The 14,641-nt window shown below is 28.6% G+C and overlaps 1 protein-coding gene across 1 annotated transcript in view; it reads right to left on the bottom strand.

The window, feature by feature from the left end:
- Positions 1 to 14,641, bottom strand: part of LOC107449338 (retinal degeneration A) — an 86,615-nt gene that overhangs the window by 27,331 nt on the left and 44,643 nt on the right. Inside the window, exons 13-18 of the mRNA XM_071181234.1 lie at positions 12,490 to 12,635; positions 10,836 to 10,954; positions 8,455 to 8,528; positions 4,395 to 4,503; positions 3,876 to 4,046; positions 2,085 to 2,107 (exon numbers count right to left, since the gene is read on the bottom strand). Of these exons, the coding sequence (XP_071037335.1) occupies positions 2,085 to 2,107; positions 3,876 to 4,046; positions 4,395 to 4,503; positions 8,455 to 8,528; positions 10,836 to 10,954; positions 12,490 to 12,635 (642 nt within the window). The remainder of the gene's footprint in view (positions 1 to 2,084; positions 2,108 to 3,875; positions 4,047 to 4,394; positions 4,504 to 8,454; positions 8,529 to 10,835; positions 10,955 to 12,489; positions 12,636 to 14,641) is intronic.

Genomic DNA, 14,641 nt, shown 5'->3' with positions numbered 1-14,641 from the left:
GGCTGTAAAATAATAGATGAATAAAAATTTTGATCTTGTATTTGCAAATATTTTATTCATTGTTGAGAAGTTTAGAACACATTGAATCATAGTAGCAGGCAAATTTGCTGTCACCTTAATACTGTAGATTTCTTATGTTCCTCACATTTACCAGAATACCTCACATTTTACAGATTTTTTAAAAGATTTAAACATCTGCAATTTCATTAGAAAAAATTCTAGTTGTGACTTCCTTTTCATCAAAAACAGCCAATGCCTTCTAAAGTTATTCAAGTTTGCAGAAAAAAGTGCTTTTCAGTTTTTCTTTTTTAATTTTTCATTTCATAGATAATTTTTAACGAACTACTTACCAATTGGTATGTGGTTAAACCGATGACTTCAATCATGCCATCATCAGTTCTTGGTGATTGAAAATTGTTTGATCCAGATGTCCCCCATGGTTTTGTACCACCTCCATAACTAAAATTAAAAGATAAAATATCATTTTAAAAAAATAACATAAAATATCAATTCGTACTGAAAAAGAAATATGGTCAAAACTACCAGAATATGATAGCCGTGTTTCTGGCTCTATGGGAACACCAAAAAGCTCGATAACTTTCACCCAAGTGTTTCAGTAATGATTTCAATAAAATTAAAAATAAATTATGATTTTCAAATACCTGATGAAATTCGGTAAATCTGGATAAAATTTGGCAATTTTATCATGATGTCCGGNTGACGAGTACCATGGGGGTGTTCTTCTTCATATTTTTGCAATGACAGTAATTTCAATGGAAGACTAACTTTTTCGACATTCTCTCTAAAAATATAATATAACTTTAAATAATAATATAATAATAATATAACTTTATAATAAAAAGAGAAGAAATTTTTTAAATAATGCTTTGAGAACTTAGAATAACTTATAGAAAAAAAATTTAAATTTATGAAATGTGTTAAAAATTCCTAGAACTTAACAGCAAATAGCATTTGAAAGGCGATAAAAATGGTCGCTTTTATGAATGATAAAAATGTTTTTGTCTTTCCGTTTTAGAATTTCTAATGGGAAAATAAGAAATATGGGTAAAGAATAACTTATCATATTTTCAACTTCTAAGGTGTTTGCAAGCTTGGTAATAATATTAAAATAAAATTATAACTTTATACGGAACGAATTCTGAATTCCATAAAAAGAGATACTGATAATAAAACATTTTATAACTATCAATTTTATGTTTTTTTTTAAATGGGGTAATAAGAAACATTGGTTGTAAAAATTATTATAATTTCAACTTTTTGGATGTTTCGAAAGGGGGTAGTAATAGTAAAATTAACTAACAATTTTAAACTTCACGAATTCTAAATGGGGTAAAAAGAGAGACTGAAGATAGTCGAAACACATTATCTGCAAATTTTATGGTTGGTTCCAAATGAAGTAATCAGAAACATTGGTTATAAAACTAATTATAACTTCAATTTTACGGGTGCTTGCGAATGGGGTAATAATAGTAAATGAATTATAACTTAAACTTCATGATTACAAAATGGGGTGAAACGATGAAAATATAATGAAAGATAATAGCTTTAAACATCAAGCTCTGAAATGGGGTAATAAGAAGATAAAAAAAATGACAAAAATATTATTACTTTCAACTGTATGGATGTTCCAACTTCTCAAGTTCTGGATGTTCTTTACGGATCACACTCACAAAAAATTAAAATAAAACTGTTTAAAATAAATTGATGTCAGTAATTATGGGGCTATTCCTCTCTAAATATATTCTTTTCCGGAATGTATCATTTTATATATTTAAAAGAATATACATCGAAAAGTTCATTAAAAATATTGATATATATTTTGGAATAGTTACTGCTCTTTCGTCAGTCAAAATATAAACTCAGAGAGTTAATTTCTTTATATTTTTTGTACTTATTTAATTACTTCAATTGAAAAAGCAACTTATTTTTGTCAGCTCCATTTTTATTTCTAAATGGTGATGACAAAAAGCATCGCAAATCCCTGATTGATAGTATATAACATCATTATTAATATCCCAATACAATAAAATATTTTAACATTTATATTAAAGCTTATTACTTACTTTTTTGCTGATGTCCCATGACTCTGGTTATGCGTGAAATAATATAGATTTTATACTATTATAAACATTTAATCGCTATTCTAAGATTTTTCCTTTATTAATTTTTATACACTGTTAGAATTTTCGTCCTAAAATTATGGTAAAATTTTCGGCAACATTTCCCATCCAATTAACTTCAAAGTTTACAGTAAAAATCAGTTTTTATCTTTACGGTTTTGAAACCGTTTACAGCTACTATGATTATAAAACCAAGAATACAGAACCATACGGTTTTTTAAACCATTTACAACTAGCGTGATTTCCAAATGGCAAAATAGAAATTTAACTGCACGTTGGAGCAAGGCTTTTTGTTAAGTAGTGGGCAGGATAGTAGAAACTCTTCATGTGTTGAAGGGAATGGAGGAAATATCGCGGTGTCAAGTCTTGGAACGAACCCCCGTTCTCTCAGCCGTGAGATTTGCCCCCTCGTCTATAATATCTACCCATCATTAAAAAATTAAGTTGCTTCATCAGGTGAGCTTAGTGCGATAAAATTCCAGTTGTTTAACCGTTTTAGGTGAAAGAAGTTAATAAACGGTTTTTCTCACAGTTAACAGTTTGAATACCATCTTATTTACGGGTATTTTACTGTTTTGCTTGAATAAGGTAAAATAACAATCAAATAAATTATAATTTAAATACTTTTTCCGAGAAATTTCTAACAGTGTATTAAAAATATGAAATATATAAATGNATTGAGTATATATATATATCTATGCAAAAATTGAGTGAAGGAGCAATATTAGCGAAAAATACAGTAACATTACTGAATCAGTGTAATTATATAAATATAATAATTACGGTATAAAATTGTACGGAAAAAATAGTTATTACGGTAATAAGGAAATACGGACGTGGCAGTACTTTTTCCCGTGATTAGATCCGGTATGTTTTGCAGTGTTTTGAACTTAGTTCGAACTCTCCTTTATTCTCTCTGTGCTACGTGGAAGTTCGATTAATAAATTAATTTTATTTTAATAATTAGTGTATATATGCATTATAAGTTAATAATTCTTCCTTATATAGTTTCTGAAAAATAATTTTAGTGAATCTTAATGTTGCATATCTTACTGTAATTATAAATATTAAAGTTGCTGAACACAAAAGCATGGTGTCAACTACTTTATATCAAGTAGTGCAAAGCGACATTACTCGTTTTTCAGAACAGCGGTTTTGGTGTTTAGTAGTTGCTACCATTTTTAGTGTAAAAGTACAAAAAAATTTTACAGAGTAATTAATATACTATATCTCCTTATTAATAATATTATTGATATCATATCAACTACTCTATTTAATAAATCACAAAACATTTCCCCTTATTAAAAAAATTGAAAATAAAATTATCTATCACCTTTATTTTAAAGATCACTTTTTCATCGAAAATATTCTGCAATTCTAGTGGAAGCACAATCATGACACACAAAATTTTTTAAGATACTTTTCAAAAGTCAGTTAGTCATAGAAGGTTAAAAATATTGTATGATCATTCCAAATAACTAATCATGATGATAGATGCAACAGTCGCCTTTAAATGAAGAAAATGCAAGACAAATTTAATTATCCTATCTCTAATTATTGTAACTTAATTGATAAGTACTTTTAAATAATTAGTAAGTATTTTTTATCAATGGTAAACAGCATAACAACAATACAATAATAGTGATATCTGATCCTGGCTTCATTTACTTAAATTCCTTCGAATGGTAACTGTTAATTTCATTGCGAAATTAATAAAAGTTGATGAATGCCTACCTTTGTTTTAGCAATCATATTTACAGTGTTTAAAAGCTCTATATCAATTATGGATGGTGCAAGACGACATGGTTCTCCGTCTACTTGGACAGGAATGGTGCATGATGTGACTAGTTTAGCTCTCTTGCATTGAGCTATGGCTGAACCATGACCACCAGCTTGTAGCAAAGGCTGTAAAGTAATAGATGAATAAAAATTTTGATCTTGTATTTGCAAATATTTTGTTCATCGTTAAGAAGTTTAGAACACATTGAATCATAGTAGCAGGCAAATTTGCTGTCACCTTAATGCTGTAGATTTCTAATGTTCCTCACATTTACCAGAATGCCTCACATTTTACAGATTTTTTAAAAGATTTAAACAGCTGCAATTTCCTGAGAAAAAATTCCAGTTGTGACTTCTTTTTCATAAAAAACAGCCAATGCCTTCTAAAGTTATTCAAGTTTGCAGAAAAAAGTGCTTTTCAGTTTTTCTTTTTTAATTTTTCATTTCATAGATAATTTTTAACGAACTACTTACCAATTGGTATGTGGTTAAACCGATGACTTCAATCATGCCATCATCAGTTCTTGGTGATTGAAAATTGTTTGATCCAGATGTCCCCCATGGTTTTGTACCACCTCCATAACTAAAATTAAAAGATAAAATATCATTTTAAAAAATAACAGAAAATATCAATTCATACTGAAAAAGAAATGTGGTCAAAACTACCAGAATATGGTAACCGTGTTTCTGGCTCTATGGGAACACCAAAAAGCTCGATAACTTTCACCCAAGTGTTTCAGTAATGATTTCAATAAAATTAAAAATAAATTATGATTTTCAAATACCTGATGAAATTCGGTAAATCTGGATAAAATTTGGCAATTTTATCATGATGTCCGGCATAAAATCGATTTATATGGTTAAATGTACTGTCAAGTTTTGAATTTTTACTAAATGTGTAGTAATTAGAGTATGATTCTGAAAACCATATGAACGGGAATCATTGCTAAATGAATGATTTAAATACTGTATATTTAGGTTTTATTAACTGGAATTTGGACTTCTGTTAAAAAAGGCCGGGGTTGTATACTCGACTCCGTTAAGTCCCACCGAGTAGATGCAATTTACACGCACAAAAAATCTGAGAATTGAAATTCATGTATTCGATCGCTGACGAGTACCATGGGCACGAAGATCTGAAGAAAGTTTCTTTCCCCTTCAGAAATATGTCAAAATTGTGAAAGTTGCCTTACGAATGAGTGGTGCTGCCATCTATCCGGGATGCTTTGAGATAAGACGTACTTTTACCTTTGTGGTGCTGTCTTTTTAAACGAAAAGCGCACCTTCCTGACTTAATTCGCAACAAAAAAAAGCCAATAATTGGCGTGCTTGCCTTGTCCAAATGTTATAAGAAAGAATACATGTTCTTTTACCAGAGAATGTCTATACAACACATAAAGGTGATTCCAACAGTATTTTTTTTTCTCTGTGTAGGATATAGTTCTTTAAAAAAAATGCTACTCATTTTTAATTTGAACTAAAAAATTCCTCTTATCCATAAATATTTATAAACTTTTAATACTAAAATTAATCCATAAATGAATAATAAATTTTAATATGTTTTACTAAAATATTTAAAACACCAGTACTGATTTACTCTCCCTCACAGTTCAGGTTAGCTCTTCAATTTTACGCACGGTAAACTAAAGTTACCCAAGCTGAAATCTCAATCCCTTTTCTATTTTTACATTGTGTCTTTTTTACAAAATTTAAAAACACATTCCCTAGATTTCATTCGTGCTGTTTTTTGATGTAGCAGTTCCCAATATTTTTCATCGTTTCTAAAAGTAAACCAAAATACATAGTGTTACAAAATGGATCTTACTAGGAGAATACTACGACTGATGGAAACATAACCGAAAAACAATTTTCTCCGATTTAAGTTCTCTTCCAAAAAAAAAAAGCGTTGCCAATTTTTGCATCAAAAATCGACAAATATTTCCAAACTTTATCGCATTTCAGAACCTATTTTTGCTTCCTTAGAACTCCATTCAGAGAATGTTGCCTACTTAGACGTGCAGAAAAATAATGTTCTCCGAAAATCTGAGCTTCAAGCAAAATGTAAATAAGAAACTTTATTACTTTTTGCTTTGATAACGTTGCAGGCTTCAAAACACAAAATACTCCCAGTTCAGGATATTGAATTTTCAAGATATTTGAAATTTTCAGAAATGTCGTTTTATAACTATAGAGTTCGAAATTTCGAAGCATTTGGAAACTCAATGAAAGAAATTGAAAATAATTTAACGCCTAACTTTTCTTTCCGCTTCAAAGAATTTTGATTTCGTGTATGAAAACTAAAATGAGAAGTTGAACATAGCTTTACTTAAGTTCTTTCAATTTCAGACATATCTGATTTCGTTTATGAAAACTAAATTTATCTATTGAAAGTAATTTTACATCAAACTTCTTTTTTATCATAGATATATATCATTTTGTTCATTTAAAAGAAACTTGGCTAGTGAAATAGTTTTTTGTCCAATATCTTTCTATCTCAGATATATTCTGTTCATGAAAATTAAACGAATAAAAAATTAAAGTGGGGTCGGGATAACCTGATTGGCAGGGCGCTGGACTCAGGTTCGTGAAAATGGGAGTTCGAATCCAGACTGGCAAGGACTCTCCGTGTAGTAAATTGTAACTGGTGCACGTTAAATCTGTCGGGTCACAAAACCCACTATGATTCCATAACAAATTACGCCTCTGGGGATACTGAATTGGAGATTGATTGTTCTCTGGTTCAGGTCAAAATTACGATCTGTGGATGATTGAATGGATGCATGAATGGGTCCGCACTATAAACTGGTGTGACGTATGAGTGTGTCAGAAGGTGAATTATTAGCCATAGATGACGCCACTGGAAGAAAAGAACAATCGCACACCTTGCCTTAATGACCTACGACAATAATAACGAATTAAAGTAATTTTACACCAAATCGATATCGTTCATGAAAATTAAAGAAGTTGTAAAAAAAATTTTGCGCAAACTTTTTTCTAACTTAGATATGTGATTCCGTTCATAATTTTTTAAACTAAGTTTAAAAATAATCTAGCTCCCAGGTTTTTTCTTTCAAAATGTATTTGACGCCGTTCTTTAAAATTTAACTTGAAAATATTTTTATTAAAACTAAATTAAACATCGAAAATAAATTCATGTTAACTTTTTCCAATTGTATGATGTATTGAGTTTTATTTATGAAACATCAATTTATTTTCTTGTCAGTTTAGGTTTGAAAATTATTCCTAGAATACTTTCACGACGTGGTATCGGTTATTTTTTGTATCATACAATCCTATCTCAATTTAAAAGTACTTTGGATCATTTTACCTGCAATCGTGATGTATATTTGAATCAACTTTATCATTTTAATCTTCTTTATTTAAATCATTTTATCTTTGTTATCAATAGATTCCTCAATGAATTGAATGCAGTTTTATTTTTAGAAGCTTATCTTTTGAAGCAATGAATTTTAAAAAAAATACAAGGTGCTCGCGACGACAGCTTTTAATATAAATTTATAAAATTCTTTTCAAAAAGAAATTTTGAAAAATGCATTTGCTAGAGTTCAGAAATAAATGTTTAAGCTGGAAACAAGAAAGCGTTATAGATATCTTACAAATTATTACTGTGGAAAGGGGGAATGAAAACGCCAAAACTTATTTTATAGCTGACGAAATTAGAGACGAGTTCAAATGCGATTATTAGAATTTTTGTCCTGCTATGAAACATGTTTTTAAGTTTTGTGATCCCGTTATTTACAGTAATAATAATTTGTCAGATTTCAATAGATTTTCTTCTTCTTTTTCGCCTCAAAATTAATTCTTTTTACTCTATTTTTATAAACAATTCTATAAGTATTTATTTAAGGCAGTTAGCATGGATAAAATAGAAATAAATTGAAAAATAAGATTCAGGATATTGTCTACTATACGTCCTGAATAACGGAAAATACAAAAGAGTCTTTCCGAAAGTCAAATATATAACCATTATTATATCCATATTATAACCCGTACATATTTAATGGGAATTAAAGTAAAAAGTTAAATTTTAAAAATGTTTTGAAATTATTGCTTCAGAGCCTGCGTTTAAAAACATTTGTTGGTTATTTTACTTTCGGAAATTTTTATTTATAAGGAGGATTTTATTTGTTTGGTTTTTGCGAAAATGATAGATAAGAATTTACAAAAGTATGCTTACATTTTTTGCCCTCGTGAAATAAAATGTCACTGATAGATTTGAATAGGACGTTGCTTTGGGTTTTTTTTTTCAGAGGACAGATTTTTTTTCAAGAGTGAATGAGTTTTTAAAAATACCTACTCCATCAATATTTCAATAATTATTTATAAAAACGTACAAAAATATTGAAATAAAATAATTGAATTTTGAAATGAGTATACATTCTTATATTCTGCATTTTAACTTGCAATATTTTTCTTAAACCCTCAAATAAATTAAATTTGAAGTGTTTATGAATTAATTAAATATAATTTAACATTTTAAATTTAGAAAATATTTGCATCAACATTTTCTTACCTTGAAATGTTTAGAAATAATATGGAATGAACCTTTAATTCTCTCAGCTTATGTGTCATGTCTTGTCCATCACACTGTAAAAACAAGCATTATAACCTCGGTCATTAAATATTTGGCTAAATAATTCAATAAGATTTATGCAAAAACATTTATGATAATTTCAATTTCTTTCAGAAAGGCATGAACAACTTCGTACATTTCAATGGAAAAAACCCAAATTAGCCTGAAAAGTAAAGGTGGGAAATATCGACATGTTTTGAGCGCTCAAAACAGATTATTATCCACCAGCAAGAAAGAATATTGTATTTCCCGTTTCATCACTGTTGGTACTTTTAAAAAAGTAAATCAACTTCCAAATTGATGCTAAAAACTTGGCTTCTTTTGTTAAATAAAAATTCGATGCATGGACTCAAAGAAAAATGCATTTTGTTCGAGCCCATTATATCAAATACGTACTTTTTTTTTAACCTTTTAACGAATAATTTATTTCTGGAAAGAATGAATTAATATATTTGTGAAACTATAACTGATATCAGAAAAGAATTAAGAATTTAGATTTGTTAGATAAAATTTATTCAAATTTTGACACAAATTTTTGTGGTAATTTTCTTTACCCCCGAACATTAAGTGTTATAAAAAATTGGGAATTTAATGAATTTTACTTCTTTTTAATTGGAAAAATTTTTTATGAATGCTACAAAGTAAAGAAAGAATTATATTTGTAACTGTGATGTCATAAAAACGTTGCATATTTCCTAGCTTTTTAAATTTCTTAATTTCATAAACTGAAATTTTTAATCATTCTTAATCTCGTTTTAATTAAGTTAAACAAATTATTATTACATTTACTATTTTTTATCACATTTTATGAAGAAAATATAAATATTTTATTTTCTTCTTAACAATCAATGTAACGGCTAACATTTTAATTCAATACAAATGTAAAGTTTACTAATTTACTGTCACAACTAAATCGAACATCAAATTCTATTTACATCCCTTTACATCTTAAGTTACTTTATTTTTTTTCCAAAAAATGTTGTAGTTACAGGGTTATATTAATTCTCACTGTCTTTTTAGTAATTAAGCTATAGTCAAATTATTTCAAGTTTAATATTAATTACAAGGGGTTGGCTAAGATTTTGGCTATTTTATATTTCGATAAATCGCCAACTAAGGATGTCTTCCTATGCTTTTAACTGTCCGTTGGAAATAATTCAATCACTTTCAATTTCGAATTCTTTGTGTTAGGACTGGGTGGTTTCAGCAAATTAACGGTCTGACCGTTAATTTACTTAACGAAATCTTCTCCAGGTTAGAATAATGCATCTGTTAATCCCAATAAGGGAGCATCCTTATATTGTGAGACCTTAATGTATCTAATAATAATGTTTCTAGACAAAAATAAACCAATAATTATTTTTTTTATAATTTTGTTCAATTCTCTAAATTAAATCCCTATGTCGTAAGAAGTGTAATTGTACCAAAAATCATTACTATTGGGTCCAAAATGTTCACAATAACTGCAATGAATTTTCAACTTCCAACAAATGAACGTCTTATAGATTATAGCGTTTATTCGCAAATTTATTCAATATTTCAACATAGTTTTTTAAGTTATTAACAAATGGAAACCCAAATTAAAAGTGGTGGATAGTCCACCATGAACGTATAAAATTGATAATGAAAATACAAACCACTGCCTAATAAAGGGTTAAAATATATAAAGCATAAGCCATATTCATTATCTTAGGTAATCATTTTGAGCTTATTCTATGCTTTAAAACATGTTTTTGAAACCTTGACAATTTTCTTAAACATGCAGTTTAATCTATGTCTAAACTCAAAAGCTCATTGACATCATTTTTAATAAATAATTTTTTTTCCAATGCCTACCCGATTGACACTCTTTCATCAATAGGACAAATTCACTCTTTCAGGGGCACCATAATAGGTGGGCAAACGTTGCTTCCACAGTAAGGACAGATAGTACAGAGAATGAAATGCCTTGACAGGGATTCAATCCCAGGACCTTTCTGGTGTGAAGTCAGCTTCTTGAGAACAATGCAGTCCGGTTGGCGAATTTGATAAATATGAATATTATGACCTTTACAATGGCTTTCGCCCTTTCTGTAAATATGGCTTTTAAACTTACACACATGTAAAAATTAAACATTTTTATGGCCATTAAGGTAATATTTATTGTATTATAGCCAAACAATGTATTTTTCTGTATTAAATTAAATCGTAGTCATAATTCATTAGTCATGCAATAAACTTCTAAACACATATACCAACACATAAAAGTTTTTCTTATATATATAATGTATTTAAATTTAAAAAAAAAGGAAATTTGATTATGCTTAATATTTTGCACTTACTTCCAAAGAAATATAATTGCAGAGATCTTTCCATTTTCTTTGTATTAAATCTTTTCCACCAGCTTGCCCATAAAACATTTTGTTCCGAAACCTGCTATTGAACTTACCCGGTCTCGCCTCTGAAAAATTTAATTTATTTCATCCATTTATTTATTCAAATAATCGATTCTAAATAATTATCTGCTTTTTTCGAGTTTAATTTAACGTATTGAATGATTTGAAGAAAAAAACACTTTTTCCCTATACCAAATATCTAGATAAAATTTATAAACATTCTTTATACGGAAATATACTGAATTGGTTTTAGGATCAAACCCCTCTTTAACATTTAATACATATTTTTATAATACACTAGTTTATTTTTAAAATTTATCTCTAACTGTAGTTCGAAATTCCGACCAAGATCATTACAATCTATAAAGTTTGCTGTCTCTGATTTTTCAAAAGAGTGTTTAGTTATTTTCAATTGAGACCCGTGTAGTTTTGAGTATTAAATTCTAAAGTAAATTTCTAATAGAACTTACGTCAAATTTTCTGCTAATTGTGACACGACATTATTACCTATACAATATTTAAAATAAGAATTTTTTTTTACGATTTTAAAATTTATGGAAATGGTAATTCTGCATAAACTCAGGAGTCAATTACATTTACTACATAAAAGCAGTTGATTTATCAACAATGTTTAGGTTCGTGATTCGAGAAAAAATATCTCAAGCTGTAATTCGATGTTCTGACCAAGCTTATTATGATCTATGAAGTTTTATTGTCATTGATTTTTCAAAATTGGGTCGAGCTATTTTCAGATAAGATCATGTGCGCTAATGTTTTGTGTAATAAGTTTTAAACTAAAAATATCTCAAGCTGTTATTCGATGTTCTGACCACGCTTACTATGATCTATGAAGTTTTATTGTCATTGATTTTTCAAAATTGGGTCTAGCTATTTTCAGATGAGATTATGCGCGTTAGTGTTTTGTGTAATAAGTTCTGAAATAAAAATATCTCAAGCTGTAGTTCGATGTTCACGCTTATTATGATCTGACCACGCTTATTATGATCTATGAAGTTTTATTGTCATTGATTTTTCAAAATTGGGTCTAGCTATTTTCAGATGAGATCATGCGCGTTAGTGTTTTGTGTAATAAATTCTAAAATAAATTTACAGAAGATCTCATGTCAAATTTTTCTGTTAATTGTGACATTACGCTATTACATATATATTATTTTAAATAACACATTTTTTACTACTTTTAAAATTTATGGAAATTGTGATTTTGTATGAACTCAAGAGTCAATCACATCTACTACATAAAATCAGTTGATTTATCAGTTTTTCAATCAATGTTTAGGTACACCATTGGTAGGTACAACAATTAGGTATCAATGTTTAGGTACAATAGAGTTGTTTTCATCAAGAAATATTTTTGTCGAAATATTTTGTCTCTTAAAACTTTAATCTGGTTCTGATGTTGAAATAAATTAAAGTATCCTAACTATTGCTTGACTAAAACACGCTTTAGAGATGACTGAACTCTCGAAAGTTACTTCACGTTGTTAAAGTTTTCAAAGTTGTTAAGTTATCAGAGTTGCTAAGATAATAACGCTCTCAAAACTTAAGCCTCTTTAATAAGAGGCTGTGTCTTGATTATTACCTCTGGCTTCGTGAAACTCTAAGGCGATTCTAGCATCTACTCCAAGAGAGAAGTAGTTGTTGACAACATTGAGTGGTAAATTCTTTCGCCCCTCCTCCTGATTGCTTGTGTCAGCGTTGGGATTTGGAATGACATTCAACATCCACCTAATGATAAATATTTTCTTTAAAGATTAACAAAATATTCGAGGAATTAATAAATAGCTTATATTGCGTCTTCAAAACTTAAAACAAATCGATGAGAGATGAATTATTCTAAATGAACTATAAATAAAAGGACGATTGATTTTATTTTATTTTATAACCGTTATTGAACTGACGAACCAATTTGCTGGGTTTACAACTACTAATGTTATACTCCGTAGCCTTGCCATTTTGAACCCAGTCCAGAAGACAAGGAAACTCCTAGATCAAGTATTGAAAGAAATTTAACCTCGTGGACTTTTTGAAGAAACTAACCAGCATTTGAGGTTGTCTATCAATACATTTTGATGTTTGATAAATTATAAAAACGAAATCCTAAGAAGTAAATTATGATGAATTTATTAAGTGACTTAACTTGCGATAGATACAGTCACATGTGACTCTCAGAGAGTTATTAAAACTAAATCATAAATAAATAAATGATTTATTTAGTAAGTAACGTACATTATATTGCAAACATTAACTTGCTTTGATTCATGACGCATCATAAGAAATAAATTATGATGAATTTATTAAGTAACTTTACTTGCGATAGATACAGTCACAGTGTGACTCTCAGAGAGTTATTAAAACTAAATCTTAAATAAATAAATGATTTATTTAGTAAGTAACGTATATTATATTGCAAACATTAACTTGCTTTGATTCATAACGAATCATAAGAAATAAATTATGATGAATTTATTAAGTAACTTAACTTGCGATAGATACAGTCACAGTGTGACTCTCAGAGAGTTATTAAAACTAAATCATAAATAAAAAATGAGGCATTTAGAAAGTAACGTATATTACATTAAAAACATTAACTTGCTTTGATTCATGACGAATCATTAGAACTGAATCATGAATAATAAATGAGGAGGAATTTAATAAGTAATGTAGATTACGATTCAGATATCAGCACATTGTTGCTTGACGATTTACAAAGAATGAATCATAAGTAATAACTGGCGAGAAATTTTGTAAACGCATGTTAAGATAGAAATAATCAGCGCAATTTTATGTGTTACGAATTATTAGAACCAAACCATAAATAAAGAATTTAATAAGGATCGTAGGGTAAACGAACCAGTGAAGGAACACTATCCAGTGAAGGAACATTTCATATATATATATTGACTAAAAATAAGAATTTGAAAGTTTTTCTTCAGATTGATTGGTAACAATAGCTTACTGCCAAACAATAGAAAGTCATCTAGCAATGTTTTGGATTACCTGGTCAAATAGACTACTCTGGAAAATTTTTTGAATTAGTTATTATCTCTGTAATATCTTGTTTCTTTGAAAAATTATAATATGAGTATTTGTATTTATATGTTTGAAGTGGAATTAATTGCATGTAATAGTTTTATTTTTCTCATTGTGAAAAGGAGAATTTAAAATATAGTTATTGAAGTTACGTTTAATTTTTTTTTTTAAGCATCATGGCATAATAAAGTACTGAGTTAAGGGTTTCTGGTTTTCACAGGGTTCCTTTACTGGTTTTTTTCTAAGTTAATGAAAATAAAAGATAAACTTTAATTTTCTTGCACCTTCAGTGATGTTCCGCATCAAAAGTATGTTAAAAATACGAAAGGCAACTTCTAACCAGTGAGGGAACAGGCATGCTCCTTTATTGGGCATAGATTTCCCAGTGAATGAACAGTATGTGTTAATATGTTGACACTTTAATTTTCAATTCATGATTACAAAAAAAAATTAACATTATCCAAGTATTTACATGTTATAATTTCAAGAATAGGCTTGTTTTTAAATATTTGTATGGCTTATAAATTCACAAAGAGCACTAAAAAATAGCCAAAATTAAGTGTTCCTTTATTGGGTGTTCCTTCACTGGCAAGAGCTGTTCCTTCACTTGGTCTTCTTACTACTTGTTATTTGAACCTCCAAAACTTTAAAACAATATTATGTAAGTTCTCTACAATTTTTTTACATAATTTGCAATTAGT

This window comes from Parasteatoda tepidariorum, chromosome 5 (genome assembly GCF_043381705.1).
Source record: "Parasteatoda tepidariorum isolate YZ-2023 chromosome 5, CAS_Ptep_4.0, whole genome shotgun sequence".
In the NCBI taxonomy this organism is placed as follows: Eukaryota; Metazoa; Arthropoda; class Arachnida; order Araneae; family Theridiidae; genus Parasteatoda; species Parasteatoda tepidariorum.
This window is presented reverse-complemented; position numbering and strand designations above follow the sequence as displayed.